At 43.3% G+C, this 26,358-nt stretch overlaps 1 protein-coding gene across 2 annotated transcripts in view; it reads left to right on the forward strand.

Moving 5' to 3' along the window:
• Nucleotides 1-26,358, forward strand: part of LOC122790808 (protein mono-ADP-ribosyltransferase PARP14-like) — a 566,888-nt gene that overhangs the window by 310,534 nt on the left and 229,996 nt on the right. For both annotated transcript variants that reach the window (XM_044058430.1, XM_044058433.1), the window contains one exon: nt 10,802-10,978. In XM_044058430.1, the coding sequence (XP_043914365.1) occupies nt 10,802-10,978 (177 nt within the window). The remainder of the gene's footprint in view (nt 1-10,801; nt 10,979-26,358) is intronic.

Below are 26,358 nucleotides of genomic sequence, written 5' to 3' on the forward strand. Positions count from 1 at the left end.
ACAGGTTGTTTAGAAGAAAGTAGGCAACCACTAGTACCTGCTGGAATTGTGGTGAACATGGACACATTTCACATGATCTGGGCCCACCCATATATTTTGGAAAAGTGGGGAACACTCCATGAAGCTATAGGCTGGTCTGGAAAGATGTCTATTCCTGCCTTAGATTGAACAGATTTTTGGCTAGTAGGCTGCTTATCTGTAACAACTAACCTTCCACACCTATTATACTCTGGATTAGAATAGTGGTGCTAACATTTATTATCTACATATTTAAGTGGTGGAAGTCCTCCCACGACTAGCAAGACCCCCTCATTTTCCATACTTGTAGACATTCTTCATGGGATCATGGCAGGATTACCAAAGAGGAATATGGTATTCCTTCTAGATAATTTTTGAAGTTTTACGTTAAGCTCTCCTGGAAGCCTCCACATGTAACGATCCCTTTCCTGCATGACATACCTAACCCACACACATGTTGGGGCCCATCGCCCTGTGGATACACCAGATCACCCAAAGGAGGTGAGGGAAGAGGGTATTTTCTATGCTTTGCATTCACTTTTTTCACCATAAATAGACACAAACACACACCCTAGCCAATCAAATATTGCTACATTAGTGAGCTAATATGACCCTGAGATCTAACAGTTACAGTACAGGTCATGTACATTACTAATATGCTTTATTTGCCTAGTTAGATACTGATTGGAAAGATAGCATTTTGTCACTATTTGTTAAGAAGTCTTTTTTTTTTCTTTTCTAAATTTCATTAAGGAGGGATGATCGTATATTAAGACAATTAAATATGTAATAAGTCACTTATGTAGACTGCTTAATACATTATTCACTACATCTTTTAATAGTGATTAGATGATGTTTATTGTTGTATTTGGTGTGTTTTTTATGAAATTATATAATGTTGGTTTCTTGTAAAATGTATATACTTTCATTATAAAATTGCATTTGTTTTCAGCAAATAATAATATCAGTTTTTTTTAAATATAGACAACCTAAACTATGACTAACATTGCCTTTTTTATGAGCTTCATTCAAAGGTCTCGATCCATAAGCTTTTGGATTGCCTTTTTGCAGTAGTTACTGCACCAGGACCTTGTTGACTAGCATGCACCTGCAAAGGTAAAATGTTGTAACATATCACAAAATCACACTTTAGGTGCTTCAGAGACCGGTGTTTTAAACATTTCTAAGATTTTATCTTTTTTTTTTTCTTTGTCCAAACGCATACTGAGTAAACACAAAAGATGATCTATCACAAGTTTTTCTCTGCATATTCACAATTGCTTTCACTTTGTCAGAATCAGGTTTGAGACCTTTAGACATGGCACTTGCACTTGTAAGGAGTTACACAGGTTTGCCACCTACTTTTAGTCAGCTTCAAATCATTTGCCTTAATCTGTCTTATAAAAAACACACACAAGGCATGCTTTTGTATAGTATGTCTACAGACTAGAAAATCATCAGTTACACTGAATGCTCCATCTAGCCCTTCGGTCATTTTAGCAACGTCTCACTGGAGCACTTCTGGAACTGACAAGCCTCAGAAAAATAACTTTAGAAATTTATATCTACCCAGAGGGCTGCTGAAGGTATACAACTTTTACCTATCCTCATGTGATCAATTCTGACAAAACTCGTTGGCATAATGGTAACGTCTTCAATTGTTTGAAGTGGATAATAATCCATTTAACCTTTTTCTCTTGGAGATCGATACTTATTCTCAGCTTGTCTTGTTTTAGGACTGTTACTATGCTTTTTACTCATTCTTTTGGCTCTTTCTGCTTAACTATGACTCTCATAGCTTCCTCGCACATCAATTCCTACTCAGTAATTCCTATGACTGTAACTGGGACTCTTCATAGAGTATGAATTACTGGAACTGTCTTGTGGGAAATTTTAAAATGATAGGGTCCTTGTAGACAGTACAAGTCAGTAAGCACGTCAGAATATCCTTGTAAGATATCAGTAAGTCGATATATATATTCAGCTCTTTGCAAATTATGTTTTTAATATTTAGTGAGGTACTCACACTGAAGCTTTGTTAGTGCATATGTTAGTCATGTCAGCATTATTAAATGTAATACTGTGTCATTTTATATCTAAAAAAAAAAAGTTTGGTGACCTTCATGAGCACAAATTAACAGAGGGTATGACTGTATGAGCTCCCTTTGTGGCTTTTCCTTGTGACAGTGCACACATTTTATCTCTATGCCATTAGTTTTGCTGCTCTGAACATTAATTTTACTTTTGCTACAATATTAGCCACTGAGCCATTTTGTAACTGCACAACATGAATCCTTTAAATCATACCAAGTGTCTCCCAAGCATTACAGCCCAGTTTTTTTTTTTTTTTGCATTAAGTGCTTTTCCAAGGAAAATACTTTGAATATAATTTGTAATTTCAGTGTTTGTCCTCACAGTTAAGCAACATCTGTCTCCACAAGCTTCGGTCTGTTCCCTTAAATACTTCAAAATAGTGCATGGAGACTTGTACACTTTTAGACATTTTATGCATCCCCATAAACCCAATGTAGGAAGCCATGCTACCTTTGTCCCTAAGTAATATAACTAGCTGCTGTCACCAACCCTCAGAAAAAAGTATTAAAAGTTGATGGCAAGTTGCTTCTTCATTTCTCATATCCTGACCACATCTGTATCAGTCTTATGGGCTACAGTGCAATTACCAGATGTCCTTTGCTACTTTCCATGTATTGGTGCAGGGTGTTCATAGGTTTAGGCATAGACCTCTTGTAAGAAGACCATAAGGTAAATAAAAGTGAGTTGCTGTGTAAGACAATCTTTAAAATAATTTGATTCATTTATCTGGAATTGTTGTACTTTCTCCAATTGACACTAGATGATATGTGAGTAGTTTATAGAACATAATGAAGTATTTTATAACTAGTTTGCTAATAGCTGTGTAAAGGAGGACAGTTAACTCACTGACATGGTTCTGATCCCAATAAAGGATCAAGTGGGCAACTCCATATGCTTTGTAGACAGAACAGGCTATAGGGGTATTAGATGAAAGGTCATAACTTACAAGGGTACCAAGGTCTTTTTTTTTATTTTGTCAACTTTTAATTGTTGCCCATCAGTAGTATATCAAAGTGGCAGGGATTTCTGCTAAATTTCAGAATACTGCATTTTGACATAATTTCTTATACCTGCATTTCTGTCATTAAAAGCAAGATGATTTCTTACCCCTCCATTTTTGGCATTAAAAGCAAGATCATTTCTTATACCTCAAATAATTGTAAGACTTATGAATTAGTCACGCATTTTAGAAAAATCAGTCTTTGACTTGACTGTATAGCTTAATAATATAAGCATATCTTATTTCTAATAAACATTGGTTTCTTATAAAGAACAACTGATGGAATACATGACAGATTTTTTCCAAGCTGATAGTAATTCCTGACTGTATTCTTTCATCATCTTCTTTCGGCTGTTCCCGTTAGGGGTTGCCACAGCGGATCATCTGTTTCCATTTCTTCCTGTCCTCTGCATCTTGCTCTTTCACACCAACCACCTGCATGTCCTCTCTCACCACATCCATAAACCTTATCTTAGGCCTTCCTCTTTTCCTGTTACCTGGTAGCTTCATCCTTAGCATCTTTTTCCCAATGTACTCAGCATCCCTCCTCAGCACATCCAAACCAATGTAATCTTGCCTCTCTGGCTTTGTCTCCAAACCTTCCAACCTGGGATGACCCTCTAATATACTTATTCCTAATCCTGTCCACCCTCTTCACACCCAGTGCAAATCTTAACATTTTTAACTCTGCCACATCCAGCTCTGACTCTTGAATTTTTGTCAATGCCATTGTCTTCAACCCATAAAACATAGCTGGTCTCACTACCCTCTTGTAGACCTTCCCTTTCACTCTTACTGGTACTCGTCTGTCATAAATCACTCCTGACACTCTTCTCCACCCAATCCATCCAGCCTGTACTCTCTTCCACACTCACCATTACTCTGAACTAATAATCCCAAGTATTTAAATTCATCCACCTTCACCACCTCTTCTCCTTGCATCACCATTCCTCTATCCTCCCTCTCATCCACACACACATATTCTGTCTTAGTCCTGCTGACCTTCATTCCTCTTCTCTCTAGAGCATATCTCCATCTCTCCAGGGTTTCCTCCACCTGTTCCCTACTCTCACTACAGATCACAATGTCATCTGCAAACATCATAGTCCATGGGGACTCCTGTCTGATCTCGTCTGTCAACCTGTCCATCACCATTGCAAATAAGAAAGGGCTTAGAGCTGATCCTTGATGTAATCCCACCTCCACCTTAAACGCATCTGTCACTCCCATCGCAGACCTCACCGCTGTCACATTACCCTCGTACATATCCTGTACCACTCTTACATACTTCTTGACACTCACGACTTCCTCATACAGTACCACAACTCCTCTCTAGGCACCCTGTCATATGCTTTCTCTAAGTCTACAAAGACACAATGCAACTCCTTCTGACCTTCTTTGTACTTCTCCATCAACACTCTCAGAGCAAACATCGCATCTGCAGTGCTCTTTCCCAGCACGAAACCATGCTGCGGATCATTAATCATCACGTACCTTCTTAACCTAGCTTCCACTACTATTTCCCAAAACTTCATGCTGTGACTGATCAATTTAATCCCTCTGTAGTTACTACAGCTCTGCACATCACCCTTATTCTTAAAAATCGGTAACAAAACACTTTTTCTCCATTCCTCAGGTGTCATCTCACTTTCCAAGATTCCATTAAACAATCTGGTTAGAATCTCCACTGCTATTTCACCTAAACACCTCCATGCTTCCACAGGTATGTCATATGGACCAACAGCCTTTCCATTCTTCATCCTCTTCATAGCTATCCTTACTTCCTCCTTGCTAATCCATTGCACTTCATGATTCACTATCCTCACATCATCCAACCTTCTCTCCCTCTCATTCTCTTCATTAATCAACCCCTCAAAGTACTCTTTCCATCTGCTCAACACACTCTCCTCGCTTGTGAGTATGTTTCCCTCATTATCCTTTATCTGCTGCACATCTTTCCTAGCTCGGTCCCTCTGTCTAGCCAATCGGTACAGATTCTTTTCTCCCTCCTTAGTTTCCAACCTTTCATAAAACTCTTCATATGCCTTATCCTTCGCCACCTCTCTCTTTGCCATGCACCTCATCTCCTTATACTCCTACCTACTTTCTTCATCTCTCTGACAATCCCACTTCTTCTTTGCCAACCTCTTTCTCTGTATATTCTCCTGTACTTCCTCATTCCACCACCATGTCTCCTTGTCGTCCTTCCTCTGTCCAGATGTCATACCAAGCACCTTTCTAACCGTACTAGCTCTGCTGTAGTTACCCAGCTATTTGGTAACTTTTCACTGCCACCCAGCGCCTGTCTTACCTCTTCCCTGAACTCCACCTCACAATTACCCTTTTTCAATTTCCACCATGTGATCCTTGGTGCTGCCCTTACACTGCTATGCTGCCTAACTGCACTTTCCCCAGTCACCACTTTACAGTCTCCAATCTCCTTCAAACTGGCTGTCCTACATAAGATATAATCCACCTGTGTGCATCTTCCTCCACTCTTGTATGTCACCCTATGCTCCTCCCTCATGTTAAAATACGTATTCACCACAGCCATGTCCGTCCTTTTCACAAAATCCACTACCATCTGACCTTCTGCATTCCTTTGCTTAACACCATACCTACCCATCACTTCCTCCTCCCCTCTGTTCCCTTCACCAACATGCCCATTGAAATCTGCTCCAATCACCACTCTCTCATTCTTGGGTACAGTCATCACCACTTCATCCAACTAATTCCAAAATTTTTCTTTCTCATCCATCTCACACCCAACTTGTGGAGCATATGCACTAACAGCATTCATCATTACGCCATCAATTTCCAGCTTCATAAACATCAATCTATCCGACACTCTTTTCACCTCCAAAACACTGTTAGCATACTGTTCCTTCAGGATAACTCCTACACCATTTCTCCTCCTATCCACACCATGATAAAACAATTTTAACCCACCTCTGATACACCTAGACTTACTCCCCTTCCATCTGGTCTCTTGCACACACAATATTTGAAACTTGCCAGTGTATCTTATAGGAATAGGTAGTTTGTCTTAAAGAAATTGCTAAAGGTAAGTTGGGTGGAATTGTTTGTTTATTTCTGACCATCATATCGGTTAGCTCTCTCCCAATACCAGTCATACTGCCAACATTCAAAGTTCTGACCCTCACTACCACAATCCTAGCCTTTCTCCTCGCTTCCAGCCTTCGACCATGCCTTCCCCCTCTTCTCCTCCTTCGGCCAACAGTAGCCCAATTTCCGCCAGCTCCCTGTTGGCTAACAGTACTGGTGGCGTCATTGTTAACCCGGGCGTCGACTGATCCGGTATGTAAACATTTACTGCTGTCCGCATGAATGATTTGGTGAAGTTTTATGCCGGATACCCTTCCTGATGCAACCCTCCCCATTTATCTGGGCTTGGGACCAGTACAAAGAAATGCACTGGCTTGTGCATCCCCCGTGGCTGGGTTTATTCTTTATTGCTGCTAATTGTTTTTTTTTTTTTTTAATCTTAGAAAGGAAAGCATTAAATACCTCCAGGACTGTTGGCTCAGTGGTGCTGAAAGATGAAGGTCAGACTGTAACCCAGGCAACCTGGGTTCAACTAGCAACACAAACACAGGTGCAGCCAATGACAGCAGAGAGAGGAATGATGCAGATGCACTGGCTCACCTCTTTCAAGAAGAAAGGCATAGAGGCACATGTTGGGGATGCACCTGGATCAGGAATATAGTGGAGATCCCAGAAGAGTCAGCAGCCTGACTTTGTGGTGGGTGGGCAAAGGATTGGGCATCACCACATAGGTGAGGTGACACCCTTGGCACGTATATGTGGACACTTACTCATGCTTCATTACCTAACACATTAGGGAGGTTAGTCTGTATAGTAAAAACCTTATACCTGCTGCAGTAATAGAACTCTTATGCACCCCTTCCACTACCTGAACACAGGGTACTCCTTACAGCAGAGAAGCTTTTCACCCTGAGGAAAGATGGACAGACCACACAAACACACCTTTGAGGAATGCTCTAACTGTTATGGCAGTGGGAAAATTGAAAGTTGTAAGGGGCACATGATGCTGAAGAGTGAAATAAAAGAAAGAAATACCTCCAAGGCTTCTTTCCCTGAAACGTGCAGAAATGTAACATTCCATAACATTATGGGCTTCTCAGTGGTTTATTCCCAGTTTAGCCTTTCTAATATGCTTGAGTGGAGGATTATGTCAAAAGTTTTGGTCAGGTTGAGGTATGTGGTGTCTACCACTTTGTTTTTATCTATAACTTTTGTAACCTTTTCAAAAAAATCCATCAGGTTGTGCAAGTTTGACCTGATCTTGATGAATCCAAACTGAGACGTGTCCAGTGTTTAGAGGTTCCTTATGTTCTGATTTATTAATTTCATGGTAAGTCTTTCTTTGGCTTTGCATACAAGGCTGGTAAGACTTACATATTTATAATTGCCTAGATCTGTGGAAGGTCCACCCTTATACAGAGAATGACTGTAGCTGTTCTCCATTCACTTGGTACAAAAACTGTATCGAGGCTGAGATTGAAAAGTGTTATTAGGGTTGTAGCTAAGTCATGCTTCATGCTATTTAAGATCCATCCAGGGGATATTGTCAGGACCCATAACACTTTTAGGACATGGTCTTGTGTAATTGCTGGAGGTGAGCCAGCTTCAGATATATCTTGAGGGACAGACAGAGAGGAGATGGGGGTAAAAATAGAGCTAAATTTATCTACTAGTAAGCTGACTACATCTTCAGCCTCAGTGTTGGTAACATCATTCACAGTCAGCTCAGTGCAATGATGCATTGTGCTTTTGAGATTATGAACATAACTACAAAATGTCTTGTGGATTATGTTTGGCTGTGGTAGCTGTTTCAGTGTCAAACTTGGCTGTAGTGGATTTTATTAAGCTCCTGAATTGTTTGTTTATTTCAGTAACAAGGGCTCCAACCTCTGGAAATTACTGTTCTTACTTTTGGTCAAAATTATTTTTCTTTTATTATAAAGCTTGTTGATATTATGATTCAGCCATGTGGGTTTGTTTGTTTCTGGGGTTTGCCCTGCACTTGTTCCTGTGGGGTACAGCTGCATTTATGCTGTTTACATGCTGGTATAGTGTGGTGGCGTACATTTCTGCATATTTAGTGGAGTTAACTGGATTTGCTTTGGATTTGAAACTTGCCAGTGTATCATATAGGAATAGGTAGTTTGTCTTAAAGAAATTTCTAAAGGTAGTTTGGGTGGAAGGGATCTCTTGTTTCAGTTTTATTTAGCAGGAGACTGCTTTATGGTCGGACCTAACAAGGGAAGAAGATACACAAGGGATGGTGCAAGATGCTCCCATATTAGTAAGGACAAGATCCAAGATGTTACCCCCCCTAGTGGGTAATCTGGCTAATTGTTCCAGGGCATTTGTATTGACAAAGTTCAGGAATCGCTGTGCTTGTGTACTAGTGGAGGTTTAGGAATCGCAGTTTATAGTTGGATAGTTTAGATCACTTAGGAAAATGGTACTGGGTTTAATACTGAGTGATTCTAGTGCCTGCAGATAGGCGTTGTGGCTTTCTTTTGCCATATAGGAGGTTCTATAGCTATCTAATATATGGTATGGGGGCTCCCTGTTGAAATATTATCACTTGGAATGCCAAGTGCAGAGAAGCCGAAAAAAAAGAATGAAAACACAGAGGAGAAGAGTGAATCTTGAAAATCGTATTTCTCCTTAAAATTTCTTTTTGCAGGGGGGCAGGCTCCCCCATGTGCCACCTAGGCTGTGTGAGAGGTAAAGAAAATATAAAAATGAAGCGGTAATAACTTATCTGCCACCCAGGCTGTATAGGAGAATGGGGTGAGGGTGTATAAACAGCCCATCTGCCACCCAGGCTGCATAGGAGAATGGAGTGAGGGTGTATAAACAGCCCATCTGCCACCTAGGCTGTATAGGAGAATGGAGTGAGGGTGTATAAACAGCCCATCTGCCACCTAGGCTGTATAGGAGAATGGAGTGAGGCTGTATAAACAGCCCATCTGCCACCTAGGCTGTATAGGAGAATGGAGTGAGGCTGTATAAACAGCCCATCTGCCACCTAGGCTGTATAGGAGAATGGAGTGAGGGTGTATAAACAGCCCATCTGCCACCTAGGCTGTATAGGAGAATGGAGTGAGGGTGTATAAACAGCCCATCTGCCACCTAGGCTGTATAGGAGAATGGAGTGAGGGTGTATAAACAGCCCATCTGCCACCTAGGCTGTATAGAAGAATGGAGTGAGGCTGTATAAACAGCCCATCTGCCACCTAGGCTGTATAGGAGAATGGAATGAGGCTGTATAAACAGCCCATCTGCCACCTAGGCTGTATAGGAGAATGGAGTGAGGGTGTATAAACAGCCCATCTGCCACCTAGGCTGTATAGGAGAATGGAGTGAGGGTATATAAACAGCCCATCTGCCACCTAGGCTGTATAGGAGAATGGAGTGAGGGTGTATAAACAGCCCATCTGCCACCTAGGCTGTATAGGAGAATGAAGTGAGGCTGTATAAACAGCCCATCTGCCACCTAGGCTGTATAGGAGAATGGAGTGAGGCTGTATAAACAGCCCATCTGCCACCTAGGCTGTATAGGAGAATGGAGTGAGGGTGTATAAACAGCCCATCTGCCACCTAGGCTGTATAGGAGAATGGAGTGAGGGTGTATAAACAGCCCATCTGCCACCTAGGCTGTATAGGAGAATGGAGTGAGGGTGTATAAACAGCCCATCTGCCACCTAGGCTGTATAGGAGAATGGAGTGAGGCTGTATAAACAGCCCATCTGCCACCTAGGCTGTATAGGAGAATGGAGTGAAGGTGTATAAACAGCCCATCTGCCACCTAGGCTGTATAGGAGAATGGAGTGAGGGTGTATAAACAGCCCATCTGCCACCTAGGTTGTATAGGAGAATAGAGTGAGGGTGTATAAACAGCCCATCTGCCACCTAGGCTGTATAGGAGAATGGAGTGAGGGTGTATAAACAGCCCATCTGCCACCTAGGCTGAATAGGAGAATGGAGTGAGGGTGTATAAACAGCCCATCTGCCGCCTAGGCTGTATAGGAGAATGGAGTGAGGGTGTATAAACAGCCCATCTGCCACCTAGGCTGTATAGGAGAATGGAGTGAGGGTGTATAAACAGCCCATCTGTCACCTAGGCTGTATAGGAGAATGGAGTGAGGGTGTATAAACAGCCCATCTGCCACCTAGGCTGTATAGGAGAATGGAGTGAGGGTGTATAAACAGCCCATCTGCCACCTAGGCTGTATAGGAGAATGGAGTGAGGGTGTATAAACAGCCCATCTGCCACCTAGGCTGTATAGGAGAATGGAGTGAGGGTGTATAAACAACCAATTTGTCACCTAGGCTGTGTGAGAGGGAAGTGTAAAAGCCAAATTGCCACCTAGATTGTGCAGAAGAATTGAGCAGAGAAACAAGGATATAGGGGCAGCCTTTCTCTATTTCCCCTTTTTGCTTTAGTAAGGTGTACGTAGTTTTGTTATTTCTTTCATTAACTGCTTATTTTCTCTTATACTTGTTTTAGTACTGCAGTTTACTTTACTGAATTTTGTGATAACTGTTTTTAACTATTCTTTTAATGTCTGTACTTCTGATTTCAGGATTATGACATTGGCACTTAAAATCTTTTTGTGTCTGATTTTACAGGCAAAATGCCACCTAATCGTGTATTCTGCACAGGACCAGGAAATCTGAAATCCATAGCCATTATGCATATTTGTTGTAACAATGACTTGAAGATTGTAGAGAAGGCTGTCATGAATGTAATTCTGGAATGTGAGAGGAGGCAGTACAAATCTGTAGCTTTTCCAGCCATAGGGACAGGTAATGCAACAGCTTTTTTTATTTCTCTTTTTCCTTGTGGGAATGAGTAAGATTTACATATGCTTAGAGCAGTTGTTTTGTATGCTTAAACTTGAAACATTAGTCTATAGGATCTGTAGGTTTGATGTAGGTTTAATTCCTGCACTGGAAAATAATGCACAATTCCTTTGAAATCAGTGCATTCCTTGCCTTCCTGGGGTTCATTGCCTTAAGTTGTGTCAGGAAGGCCCATCAGGTCTATATTAAATCAGCAAACGCTGATTTATCGACCCCCCCCCCCCATGTGGGAAAAAAAATCGCTATTCCAAAAAAGAAAAAAAAAAAAACTTTAAAACATTGCATAAAGTGGGGGGCTGCCACCCCTACTTAAATATGCCAACTCCAAGATCACACTACAGTGACGAAAACGGCAAAATAACGAATGAGGCCAAGCGATTTCTTTCCCAGGGAAAGAATTTGCTTATATGCCGTTTCATGCTTTCAGGTTCGATTAAGACGCATTCGAAAGAATGCGTATTCAATCATATAGGGAACTGGCCCATCATATTGCATGTAATTAATGCATCACAAGCATTTCCTGCAGATAACCTGTCACTAGAATTGAGCTGCATCTGGAACTTATTGGGCATCTGGCAGTGTAGTAATAAACACTGGTACTGCTGGGCCATGGTTCGTACAGAGACACCATCTGCTCAAGCAGAACACATGCAGCTGTGTTTGGGTCTTTGCCTAATGGCATTATGTTTTAACCCTATGCTTCATGTAAGTGTTGAATTTTACCACAGTATTGTGTGTTTTGGTGCTGATTTTGTAGTAGAATTGGAAAAGGTGATTTTTATTTGAGTTCTTACAGAATATTGTCCCACTTTCTAATTTTGCCTCTTTTGTTATAATTTGTATTATGCAGGTCTTTAGCGACTAGTTTACGTAATGCCTGGGCACATTGCCTACCTGTACTTAAGCTTCTAAGCCAGTTAAATTTCTAGTTATTAATTGTTGTACTAAACTCTTTTCTGGTGTTCTTCACCAGAACATAGGCGTAGTTAATGTTTTGTAAATTTTCCTTTGCAGCTTATATTTCACTGTAGTAGTGCAAAACTAATGTAACTGTCTGTTGCTGTTTGTACTGCACATTATGTAATATTCATACAGTGGGCCTTTCATCTCAGACAAGAACTAATGGAACCTGTGTGGTAAACAAAAGGCTGACTAGTGGATTTGTTATGATAGTTTATCTGCAGGGAGAGTTGTGACGTGTCTTAGTTTGATGCAAACCTCCAAGTCCTGTATCTTGAATGTGTGGCATTTTGAGGGACCACTATAGTGTTTTTATGTACAATCTTGCCTTTAGCAATATGGGTATGACTGCCACCATAAAGCCCAAGAGTTGAAAAAAGAAGTTATGTACCTACCATAAAGTTCCATGTTTGTTGTCCTTCATCTCGCCTTCCTTCTTGCTGGTTGGGTTCGGAGCCAATCCTCAGCTCCAACTCAGCCGATTTACTAAAGCTCGAGAGCTTATACTGGCTCGAGGCCAACCCCTATCCCAACACGCCTAGCGGTAGCTACCCAGATCTCATTTGTAATAACCCACACTAGATAAAAAAAAAATAGTAAATGCAAATTTTTCTAAGTTCTTACACATTTAAGGATAGGAAGGAAAGAGGAAAGATAACGCATGGTTAACTAACCTGGTATGTCAGCAGGAAACTCAGCCAGTGTAACCAGTGAAGAAACTCCTCTCGAGCCTGCAGGAAGGGGGAAGGAGGGGGGATGCAAGACGAAAGGTGAGATGAAGGACAGCAAACATGGAACGTTATGGTAGGTACATAACTTCTTTATGTTATGTTGTCCCATTTCACCTTCATTCTTGCTGGTTGGGACCACGTCCGCAGCACCTGATTCTTGGGTGGCTCACTGGAACAAACTCTACAGGACCGTGGAACCAAAGGATGCCCTGTTCCAGGAGACCACATCCACTTTGTAATGAGTGATAAAGATATGAGGATTTGCCCATGTTGCTGCTGCACAGATTGAATCTAAGGGCAATTTGGCTTGGAAGGCCACAGGGGTAACTAAGGCACTGGTTGAGTGTCCTCTGGGCCTCCCTGGAAGCTTCTTTTCACGCAAATCATAAGAATAACTGATTGTGTCTGACAGCCACTTTGATAAGGTCACTTTTGAAACTGGAGAACCTCGTTTATTGTCAGCAAAGGATGCAAACAATTGATCTGATTTTCTAAGGTCTTTGCCCCCGTGTAAATAAAAACGTAACTGTCTACGAACATCCAATTGGTGGAGTCTATACTCTGCCTTTTTGCCATAACTGGCGCAGCATACAGGGAACTCAATGGACTGATTTAAGTTATACTCTGAACATACCTTTGGTAAGAAAGGAGGATTGATTCTAAGAGGGACTCTATCTTTGTGAAAAACGAGATATTGCGGATGAATAGATAAAGCGTGTAGTTCAGAAACCCATCTAGCTGAGGTTATAGCAACCAAGAAGAGGGTCTTTCAAGATAGAAATTTCAGGGGACAAGATGCTGCTGGTTCAAAAGGTGGCAGAACCATAGAAGCTAAAAAAAAGTTTAGGTCCTGGGTGGGGGGGGGGGGGTTCTCTTACCCGGGGCTGTAAAAGTGTTGTACCTCATAAGAATGCTCTGCACAACTTATGGGACATAATATTAGAACCCTATATGAAAATTGGAGATGGCAGCAGATTGGACCCTAATAGTAGCTGCAGCTGCCCCTTTTCTAACATTTCGGCCAGAAAGTCAAGAATCTTGTGGACAGGAGCAGTGAAGGGATCAATATCATTACTCTTTGCCCAATAAGAGAACCTCTTCCATTTGCTAGTGTAAAGCCTCCTGGTAGTGGGCTTGTGGGAGGACACTAAGATGTGTTGCACAGCAGCGGAAATGTTTGGGAGCCTGGTTAATACTGGAAGTGGGTGAACCAAGCAGTCAGCTTGAGAGTTTGGAAGGATGGATGAAGCCTGCCCGATTGATGCGTCAGGAGGTCCAGAACTGGGTCCATTACCCAAGGCTCCACTTGTAGATGATGGCAGAGAGACAGAAATCATATCTGATGAGGCCAGTAAGGAGCAATGAGGATGAGTTTGCAACTCAGTGACTTTGCTTTCTGAAGAACCTTTGGAATTAGTGGGAAAGGTGGAAAGGCATATAGTAGTCCTGGAGGCCAATTGTGAACAAGTGTATCCCTGGGTGACTGTCCCGGTGGAGGGACTAAGGTGAAGTAGCTGCTGCATTTGTTGTTGAGGGGGTGGCAAAAAGATCGCAGCATGGATGTTCCCATTTGCGAAAAATCAAGTCCCCAACTTCTTGCTTCACGGACCACTCTTGAGGCATGAGGACAGCCCTGCAGAGCCTGTCCTCTATCACGTTGGATTTCCCGGGAATGTGAGTCACGATCAGAAAACGTTGGGGAGACATCGCCATTGTCATACTCGAAGGGCCTCCCGACACAAGGGGTAAGATCTGGTCCCACCCTGCTTGTTGATGTACCATACCACTGACATATTGTCTGTCTGAATTGCAATGGTCCCGGTAGGCAGAGAGTCTTGAAGTGCTTTCAACTCCAGGAGCACCGCTCTCAACTCTAGAACATTGATGTGCAAATGGTCCTCATGAGGTTGCCACATTCCTTGGACAGTCTGTCCCAGATAAGGCCCCCCTACCCTATCTGGGAGGTGGCCGTGGTCACTGTGGCTACTGGATGGGGGTCTAGAAAGGGTCTGCCCCTAGTCACCTGGGGGAGACAAGCCACCATATTAAGATCTTTTTGCAAGTTTCCATGATCAAGATCATGTGTGACATTGGTAAATCCTGGAAAGACCACTGAGCGAAAAGAAGCCACTGCAGAATCCTCATGTGGAAGCCAGCCATAGGAACTAAATTGCTGTGGCCATTGAGCCCAAGACTTGTAATACTTTTCTTGCCTGAATGCTTGTCTTCTTTTTGATAAACTAAACTTGCTGATGAATGGTTGACACCCTGTTTTGAGGCAGCTTCGCTATCATGCATCTTGTATCTAAGTCTGCCCCTATGAAGGTAATAGACTGACAAGGCAACAAGGCAGACTTTTCATAGTTTATGGTGATGCCTAACTGAGAATAAGTTTGAATTGTGTAGTCCCATGCATTGATTAGTTGATGCTCGGTGGTAGCAGTGAGGAGCCAGTCATCTAGATATGGAAACACCTGGAATCCTAGATGCCTCAGGTGAGCTGTGACCACTGCCATACACCTGGTGAACACCCTGGGGGTTGTGGTGAGACCAAAGGACAGAACTCTGAACTGATAATGACTGGCTCCCAGCCTGAAGCATAGGAATCTCCTGGATTGCCTGTCTATTTTTATGTGGTAGTACGCATCCTGGAGATCTATGGAGCACATCTATTTGTCCTGACCCAGGAAGGGAAGAATGGACTGCAGTGTTACCATCCGGAACTTTGTCTTTTTTAACGATTTGTTTAGCTTGCTGAGATCCAAAATTGGTCTCCAGTCTCCTGTCTTTTTTGGAACTAAAAAGAACCTTGAGTAAGTTCCGGATTCGATTTGGTCTGCAGGGGCTTTTTGTATGGCACTTTTTTCTAGCAATCTTTGTACTTCTAGGATTGCTTGATCCCGAAGATTGGGTGGAACATCTGGGATAGAACGTTTTTCTCTTGAGGGGGTAACTGGGAAAAGGGAATTTTGTAACCCCTGGATATTATTGACAGTACCCATGCTTCTTTTGTGATAGTTTGCCAGGCTGTTGGGTACAAAGTCTGCCTCTGACTGCCTCCTGAGGCAGACAGTCGGGCCTTCCTTCAGGAGTGCTGGAAGGGCCTAGCAGAGAACGGATCTCTGTCTCCCTGCTGTTGCGGACCCCCCCACACCTCTGCCGTGAGGGCGGCGTCTTCCATTGTTCTTGCCCCCTCTGCCCCGTGGGAAAAATCTCCACATATGTCAGGCAAAGCTCCCTGGAATATTCAAAACCACTCCTTTCCACTCTTATGACCTTTAGGATAGGGTCTAGATAGAGTGGAAAAATGGACTCCTATGGCAGAGAGAGTCTTGCCATCCTGTTCACACCTGGTGAGAATCTCTTTTACCTGAGGCCCAAACAAGGACAAGCGATCAAAGGAGGTATTGGTAAATGAAGACTTGAAAGGTTCAGCAAACTGACAAGGGCGCATCCAGGAGTGTCTCTGCAAAGCAACTCTGATTCCTGCTGCCCTACTCACTCCATCTGCTGCATAAGAAATGAGCCTCATGGAGGAGATAACCACTGAAGTCAAGGTCGCAAGCTGGGAAGCCACCCTGTTTGCATCTCCCTCAGCTGTAGGATCTTGCAGGGTATCTCCTATCTCCTTGAGGAAATCCCTCTGAAGTTGTGTGAAGTGTGAAAAGTAATTCAGCGACTTGAGAGCAAAGGTCACTGAAGAGAACATACTCTTTCGATACCTGTCCATCGTGCGAGACTCCTTGTTTGGCAGATGGACAGATGAAGTTTCTGCAAGTTTCTTTTTAGTGGCTACTGCCACCACCATGGCATCAACAGGGACCCCTTTGGAAAGGAAAGATTTGTCCTTGGGGGTAGTAATAAATTTGTTTGGTCTCCTCAGAACTGGTTCCATGATCTCTGGAGTGCTCCGCGCCTTTCGACTCACTACGGATAAAAGTGGGTCAAAAGGCGGAGACACCCAAGAGGTGGAGGGTCGGGAACCAAATGTGTCCAGGTAGACAGACTCATCCTCAGAAGAGGCTAGGGACTTCCAGCCACCCCTCTGTCTAAGGATTTCCAAGATGTCTGAAAAAGAGAAGTCCTCAGTGGGGGACCGTGGGGGCCCTTCCAATTCATCCAAGTCTGTGTCTGATGTGATGGACTCAGGGGAGTCCAGATGCTTCCTCTTACATTTCCTCTTCTGAGGGACCTCCGAGTGTTCGGGGGAGATTTCAGAAGAAATGGGGTCACCCAATGGGTCATCCTGGGGCATAGGTTCCCCATGCTTGGAGGCAGGAGGAACAGGCACTGAGGGAGAGGGAGAGGGAGGCAAATAAGCTGAGGGTGGAGCGGTCTCAGGTGACAGCACACTCCTCATCACCTCAAAGGCGCCACGGTCCCGAGTCGAAGGAGCCTCCAGCTCTGAAGAGCCGGGAGATCTCCTGCGAACCAAGATCAACGGCTCCAAGGCTAACGTGGGAGCCGAGCTCATCTGTGCCAAAGCTACGAGAGGGAGAGTGGGGTCAGACAAGGGTCCGATGCCACTTCCCCCTCGGAGCCGGCAAGAGAGCTTCGGCACCCAGATCCCTCGATGGACTGAGACATCGATGAGATCAGAGCAGGTGTTGGAACCGATAAAGGAGAAGTAACTGGAGCCGGCAGTTACACCACCACGACCTCCATGCACTCCAGCTCTGAGCTCAAGAGAGTCGGAGGAGGAACCGATGGAGAAGCTAGATGGGCCAAAGGAGCCAATTCCTTATGGGCTAGGCTTGATAGTAATTTGGCAAGTGCCTGTGACTTGAGGAGCCTATTGACCACACTCTCCATGTCATGATCCGAAAGCCTGGAGGACCGAGAGGAGTGGGAAGAGGACCGGTGACTGCCCGCTCCAGATTGCAGCAAAGGAGATGGTGAAGCAGAGCGTACCAGCTCCAAAGAAGGAGGCCTTGTTCTTTTATGGGTCCAGACTGGCTCCGAGGACACTAATGGAGCCGCTGGTGACTTAGCTTTGTCGGAGCCAACACTGGGAGCCGACAGAGCCGAAGGTTTCACAGTGGATTTTGACTGATCCAAACTCGGAACCGATGGCTTAGTGGATTTTTCAGTCAATTTTGCTGGCTGAGGACCCTGAGACGAAGAATCTTGAGGGTTCTTCAGAAGGCCATGCAAAATTAACTTGTTCTTTCTTTCCTGCAGGACTCTGGAACTGAAGGCATGCAGATAGAACATTATTCCTGCAGGTGAACAGCCCCTAAACAGTATATACAACTCGTGTGCCTATCTGTAAGGCACATTTTTTGGCAACACGAGGCACATTTTTTGAACCCAGAGGGTTTTGACTCTTTGGACATTGCGGATAATCAGAGAAAAAAATTACGACAGTGATAAACAAGGTTGTAACAGCTAACAGCACACAACAACTAAAAACTACTAACAAGGCTGTAAAGGCTAGCCCAAACAACAAGAAAGGATCTCTCTCTCTCTCTCTCTTTTTTTTTGAAAGGGAAGAGAAAAAGAAGAAAGGGGGAGAGCCTCTAATTTATATGGCAACTTCCTCAATAGGAGACCCTCTAACTTAAATGGCCATCCCAGAAAAGGTGGGGAAAAAAGTAAGAAGAACCCTCTAACTTAAACAGGCTCAAAGGGGAAAGCAAGGCCTGATGGAGAGAAAGATGAACAAAAAACACCCAACAACAAGTAGAAAAAGGGTCACTAGACTAAAAGGGGATAATATACACTCTTTGTTGTTGTTTCTTTCAGCTTTTCCCGGTTAGGGGTCGCCACAGTGGAACTCTGGGCCGCTAATGATTGGCAGTAGAATTTTACGGACCGAGTTGCCAGCCGTGATGCACAGCCTTCAACGAAGGTACGCCCATTCACACAGAAGACGCTTTAGCTGAGAATTAAACAGGACAACGTCTTACTGTGAGGCGACAACGCTACCGCAGCACCACCACCGCAGTGGATAATATACACTCTAACAAGGTTAATTCAACAGTAAAATCATGGAAATGATAACAATATTAGTGAAAAAACTTAGCCTGAGCCAGTAGTCGCAATCTCGATTGTGCAAGCGGCAAACAAGATATGGGTAGCTACCGCTAGGCCTGTTGGGATAGGGGTTAGCCTCGAGCCAATATAAGCTCTCGAGCTTTAGTAAATTGGCCAAGTCCCAACCAGCAAAAATGAAGGCAAGATGGGACAAAATAGCATGAACTGTTTTAGTAAAGTATTGCCTTGGTTCAGAAGGGATGAAGCTGTACCTTGCAGAGACATAACTCCTAGTATGACATGAAAGTCTTTCACAAAACATGTATCTAGATTCCCCCCCAAAAGAATGGCTTAAACTGGTGTTTGCCATAACTTGGCCTTGTACTGGGCATACAAAAACTCTCCGATGAAGCATTGCAGTGGCTGGCTGTCACTGCACTCAGTATCATTTTTATACTGACAGAATTTCTTAGTATCCATGGTGAAATCACAAATCATTTTGTTCTGTTGCTGTCAATTACTTCACAATGCTTTTCTGCATATATTATGTCCTGCATATAATGTATGACATGTTTGTAGCAAGTACACGTTTTATTTTTTATCAGACTTCTTTCTAGTAGTGTGCAATTGTTTGGAATGGAAACTCCTGTTTTTTTTCTAGCGTTGCCCTCCCTGAGGTTTGAAAGAACTTTTGAATACAGTTTGTTGGCTAGGCTTCTAATGTTTTGTAGACTAATTCCATACTGATTATATATATATCTACCTCTGATACTGAACTTGAGATATTGTTTACTTACTTTTTATATATTTGTATAAGTAATGGATGGAAGTTGTGATGTCCCCACTCTGGGCCAGTAATCAAGAAGCCTGAATCCTCACCACTGACACTGGAGAGGGATGTTCACTTGGAATACAAATGGATACACTCAATCAAGCATAGTTCCTCTTAAGAGCACCCAGGGAACATGCTCCATCTGGGGGCTGGTTCCTCTCTATATTTGTCCAGACCCCCAATAAGACTCCCCACTGGCACAGCTTAGAGTCGAGTCCTTAGCTGAGTTTCCAAGCTAAGTCCTCCCACACCCTCTCTGTGAAACCAGTGCTTTGTGCCTTTGCTCCAAGCAGCTGACACACACACACACACACACACACACACACACACACACACACACACACACACACACACACACACACTCTTTGAGATATTATTTGCACGAACAGGCGTACACACACACACACACACACACACACACACACACACACACACACACACACACACACACACACACACACTCTTTAAGATATTATTTGCACAAACACGCGTACACACACACACACACACACACACACACACACACACACACACACACCCTGGGGAAGGCTGGCACATATTTACCTGCTGTGCACCCTTCTGCCCAGACTGTAATGTAGTTGTCACACTTGCCAGCTACTTTAAAGCTCTTACAAGGGTACCCAATTATACAGAGTAAAATTAATATTAATACAAATGGTGAAGTTGACAAAACAGCAAGGCTTTCAGGAGTGGCCACAGTTTTCACCAAATAAATATATGCAAATACTCTCAAAGCTTAAATATTTCCTAAAAAGGACCAGCCACAATGAAAAGTTTAAATATATTTAATAATAAATAATAAAAGAACAAGAAAATACTAAATATCTATTTACAGTAAACACCAGAGTTTCAGTCACAGGAGATATTAAAATAACACCGATTAAAAGTTTCACACAGTTATAGAAAAACAGTATTTAGCTAGTCTCACTATCTATTCCAAATTGGCTAAAATAATTATTGTTCCTATTTACTGAATAGAGCAAGGCAAGATGGATGAGCGGTCCTTGTTGCCATATCCAAGATAGAATACAGAATGTTGAGAGCAATTTCCTACTAATATCTAAATATTATTTCAGAGTTGATTACACAATGACATCACATCTGGTCATCTAACTCTGCCTCCCACACTATCCCCCATCAGTAGAAGCTGACAGGATTTTAGCACCTATGTGTTACCATACACACAGACAGAGCTTTGTTCAGATGAGGTGCAGCTGCTGGAAGTCATAAAACCATAAAATCATCCCACTCTTCCTGGCTCCCTTCAAAACTGTGGGAGAACATCTTTATGCCTTAAGTCATGGGGATTAACCTCTTCTCTCCCGGTATATGCTGTTACAGTGTATACATTTAAACAGTAACAGTAATATATGTACATTTCTTTTCCTTCCAGCAGGGCACACTGTTGTTACAATTTAACACACGCAAACCTCCCAAATACATTTTCGGCACAAGCATTTGTACCAGTCAGTTTGATATATAATTATTTACAAAATTCCAGCTAGCTGTGCTGGTATAAGATATACATCCACTACCTTACTTCTCCTGGTATGGCTGGCAGTACCTCATGTCATCACACATCTCCCCACTTTGAAGACTCAAGGTAGTTTTTCAAGTGCCTCTTGAGAAATGTTGCTTGAGAGGAATGAGCCTATCTGGGAATACATTATCCCATACCCTGCCTTAAGATCCCATCTGCCTTGGCATTGTTGACACCACTACAATGCTGCACTGTCATATCCTGTACCTGCAACCCTAGGCTCCAGCCTAGTACCTTGGCATTTTGCTGGCTGACTCGCTGCAGCCATAGATCCCCCTCAAATTCCTCCCGCCTCCTACTGGAGATACTTGGCACAAGAGCCTCCCTATCATGGTAAGGTTTCATCATGTTAACACAGTACAGTTTATGCCCCTGCCTCCTGCCTAACAGTTTTACCATGTAGTTGATATCACTGACCTTTGTTACCACTGTGAAGGGTCCCTCCCAAGCTGCCTGCAGCTTATTGTGTCTGACAGGAATGAGAACCATAACCTTCTGTCTCACAGCCTACTCTCTGGCTTGAGCATTCATGTCATACCAGATCTTTTTCTGCTGTTGAACTCCTGCCAGGTTTTGCTGGGCCAAACCCATGAGCTCCCTGAGCCTTGTCCTGAGGTTTAGGACAAATGCCACAACAGACTCCTTGTGGGATTCACACTCACCCTTTCACTCATCGTGAATCAAATCTAAAGGTCCCGTCACCCTATGCCCATGCAGCAACTCAAAGGGTGAAAAACCTGTGGATTCCTGGATACCTCTCTGTAAGCAAACAGCAGATGGGGCAAATATTTGTCCCACTCTCTCTTAAACTGGTCCGCAAATGCTTGTAGCATGACCTTTAGTGTAGAGTTTAACCTCTCCACAAGACCATTAATCTGGGGAGGATGGTCTTTTGATGCTTCACTCCAAAGTGCTTCCACAGGCAAGCCAGCAGATCTGACAAATTGGCACCTCTGTTAGTCAGTACTTCTCTTGGGAAACCTAACCTGCTGAAAATCTCTAGCAAAGCATTTGCCAACTTCTCTTCCTCAGTGGAGGACAGAGCTACTGCCTCAGGGTATCTAGTAGCATAATCTACTACCACCAGGATATACTTCTTTCTCTGTGGTGCTTGGGGTACTCAGAGGCCCCACAGTATCCATAGCTACCCTCTGAAACAGCTCTTCAGTCATAGGCAAAGGCATCAAAGGAGTTTTGACCTTGTTTCCTGACTTGTCTGCTTTTTGGCACTGCTCATGTGTCCTGCTGTACCCTGTTACATCCCTTGCGATCCCAGGCCAATAAAAGCTCTGCATAATATGTCTGTTGGTTTGCTTTATGCCCACATGACCTGCAAAAGAAATGTCATGGACTATGGCTAGAAGTGCCAGATGGTAGGGTCTAGACACTGCTAACTGCTGTATTACCTCACCCTCTAGCCCTCCCTCAGAGGTCCACTCTCTGTACAGTAACCATTTGTTCCAGTAATCAGACTCCTCTTGAGAATCAGGTGCCTCCCTAGCTACCTCCCTCAAGCCTCTTAGTGTATGGTCTGAGAGGTGAGCCTGTCTCAGCTCTACATTTGTGACTCATTGCAGCTCCCCTTCCACTGGAAGTCTGGTATCCTCTGACAGCGGTGCCTCACTGTCAGCCTGGGTACTACCACTCACCTCGCCCCTTGCAGTCACTCTGTCCAAGGGAACATCAGTACCTACCAGCAGCAGTGACTGACTGCTACAGGGTAGCTCCCTCCCTGAAATAGCCACCTCACCAGCCCTGGCTTCAGATGTGTTTTCTGTCTGGGTCTCCCCCAGGCTACCAACCCACATGCCTGTCTCTAAGCCTGACTGTGTGTAACTACGTGCACACAAGGTACTGCATTATCAGAATCATTCCCTATCAGGTCATATGCAGGAATATCCTCAAACACACCTACTTGCCTGCTTCCACTTCCACCCTCCCAGTCAAGGTGAACCCTGGCCAAAAGCATTTGGAATGGGGTCCATCCTAAAGCTCTGACTGGAGGGGACTGCCCAAGCAAGTACTGGTCCTCTGTAACCATGACAAGCTTCACAATGGTAATGTCAGAGGCTGTCTGTCTTAGCAGTGGCCTGTTTTCCATCCACTAAGATAGGATATAACCTGTTGTGATAGTTTGCTACCCCTGTTGTCTCCAGACAACTTACCACTGGCATACTGTTGTTCCCACTTGCTGGCTTCCCCACCTTTTGTTCCCCACCTTGCATGTGTGGACATCTGTATGATACATTTTTCCACCGGTTACATTTAAAACATTTAACCCTGGATCCTGGCAGTGCACCTGAACTAGTGGGTTCCCCTGTTACTGGTGAACTCTGTTGGGGTGGTTTAGGCTGCCTGCCATGGGTTCCCTTAGATCCATGTGCAGAGCTGGGGATCCCCTTTCTGTGCAGTGATGCCCTGCTTGCTAAGTAGAGATCCCCCTTTTTCCACAGCTCATCTGCAGTTACATTCTCAATCTACTAGCCAGATTCCCATGCCCTCAGGCAAGTGATAAGGGCTTGTTCCCTCACCAAAAAGTCTGCCAGCCCTTCAAAAGTGGTTACCTGACACCCACTCACCTACCTTTGAAAATAAGTGCTTAACTCTTCAATATAATCACATACACTTTCTTCTGCCATGTGTCTATTTTCACAAAACTTTTTTCTGTAAGCTTCAGGTGTTAAAGCATTCAAGTAAACATTTCTTGACTTTTTCATAGTTTAGACAATCAGTATCAGTCATCTTTGAAACAGCAGTTACAGCTTTACCATGGAGTAAGGGGGTCAGGAACTGTACCCAGAGCCCTTGGTCAATATTATACTATTTACACGCCCTTTCAAATATATGAATAAAACTATCAAAATTGTCACCCTCTGTAAATTGTGGAATAAATTTACTGACCTTTATTGCTTCTGGGGTTTAGTTATTCCCTTCCCCATTATCTTGACAAAGAGTCAGCATCTCCCTCTCATGTTGACGCTGCTTCTCATTTTCTTCAGCCTCCAAATGCTGCAGTCTCTCTACTGATTGTAATTCCCAACATTTGGCCTTCAGTTCAAGTCTCTTTAACTCAAGATGGATTTTTAAGTCCTTTGAGGAAAAGGAGAGCTGTCCTGTTTCTAAAAGCTGCAAATTCCAGTCATGAGACTGGTTATCCTCCTGGCTGCTAGTCTGAGCTGCAACTAAGGCTGAAATTACTTCCTGTTGTCAGGTGGGCATACACCAGTCCTTTGGGCTTCACACACCTTGGCAAACTGGTTCTTTGTCAGCTTGCTATAATTCTCTGCTGACATTCTTGCCTTCTCTCCCTAACTAAACTAACAAAAAATAAATAAAAACTGTTGTGATATGAAACTGAATGTTCACAGTGTGGTTTCTGAGATAATGCATACCTTTAGTGGCAACAGTTTACAGGCTACAGAAGTTCAATATTCACACCACTGCTCTCCAATATGTGACGTACCAATCTGAGACAATAATCTAGGAGTCTGAATCCTCACCACTGACACTGGAGAGGGACATTCACTTGGAATACAAATGGATACACTCAGTATTTCTAGATGCAGACCTGCATCAAGCACAGTTCCCCTTAAGAGCACCCAGAGACATGCTCAGTCCAGGAGCTGGTTCCTATCTGTATTTGTCCAGACCCCAAATAAGACTCCTGACTGGCACACCTTAGAATTGAGTCCTCAGCTGGGGTTCCAAGCTAAGTACTCCCACACCCTCTCTGTGAAACCAGTGCTTTGCGTCCCGGCTCCAAGCAGCCGACACATACACAAACACACTTTGAGATTTGATCTGCACACACACATTTGTACATACACACACACACACACACACACACACACACACACACACACACACACACACACACACACACACACACACGCACACCTGGGGAAGGCTGGCACAGATTCACCTGCTGTACCCTTTTCTGCCCAGACTGTAAGGCAGTTATCACTGCCATCAGAACCTCTGCCAGTTATGTTAAAACTCTTATAAGGGTACCTGATTATACTGAGTGAAATTAATATTAATACACATGGTAATGTTGACAAAACAGCAAGACTTTCAGGAGTTGCCACAGTTATCACCAAATACAGTGGATGTAAAAAGTGTACACACCCCTGTTAAAATGCCAAGTTTTTGTGATATAAAAAAAATGAGACCACAATAAAGCATTTCAAAACTTTTCCCACCTTTAATTTAACATATAACCTGTACAATTCAATTGAAAAACAAATCTGTTAGGGGAAAAATATAAAAAATAATAAACGTACAGTAAGCTGGTTGCATTAGTGTGCACACCCTTAAACTAATACTTTGTCGAAGCACCTTTTGATTTAAGTACAGCATTCAGTCTTCTTGGGTAGGAGTCTGTCAGTATGGCACATCTTGATTTGGCAATATTTGCCCACTCTTCTTTGCAAAAGTGTTCCAAATATGTCAGATTGCGAGGGCATCTCTTGTACACAGCCTTCTTCAGGTCACCCCACAGATTTTCTATTGGATTTAGGTCTGGGCTGTGGCTGGACCATTCCAAAACTTTAATCTTCTTCTGATGAAGCCATTCTTTTGTTGATTTGGATGTATGCTTGGAGTCATTGTTGTGTTGAAAGGTGAAATTCCTCTTCACCTTCAGCTTTCTAGCAAATGCCTGAAGGTTTTGGGCCAAAAGTGACTGGTATTTGGAACTGTTCATAATTCCCTCCACCTTGACTAAAGCCCTAGTTCCAGCTGAAGAAAAGCAACCCCAAAGCATGATACTGCCACCACCATGCTTCACTATGGGGATGGTGTTTTTTTTGGTGATGCAAACTGTTGTTTTTGTGCCAAACGTACCTTTTGGAATTGTGGCCAAAAAGTTCAAACTTGGTCTCATCAGACCATAACACATTTTCCTACATGCTTTTGGGAGATTTGTATTATTTTGCAAGTTTTAGCTGGGCCTGGATGTTTTTCTTTGTAAGAAAAGGCTTCTGTCTTGCAACCCTACCCCATAGGCCAGATGTATGGAGAATACAGGAGATTGTTGTTACATGTAGTACATGACCAGTACTTGCCAGAAATCCCTGCAGCTTCTTCGGTGTTGCTGTAGGTCTCTTGGCAGCTTCCCTGACCAGTTTTCATCTTGTCTTTTCATCATTTTGGAGGGACATCCAGTTCTTTGCAACATCACTGTTGCCCCATATTTTCTCCACTTTTTGATGACTGTCTTCACTGTGTTCCATGGTATATCCAATGCTGTGGAATTTTTTTG

Source organism: Protopterus annectens, chromosome 16.part0 (assembly GCF_019279795.1).
Source record: "Protopterus annectens isolate FY-2018-M chromosome 16.part0, PAN1.0, whole genome shotgun sequence".
NCBI classification, from domain to species: domain Eukaryota; kingdom Metazoa; phylum Chordata; order Ceratodontiformes; family Protopteridae; genus Protopterus; species Protopterus annectens.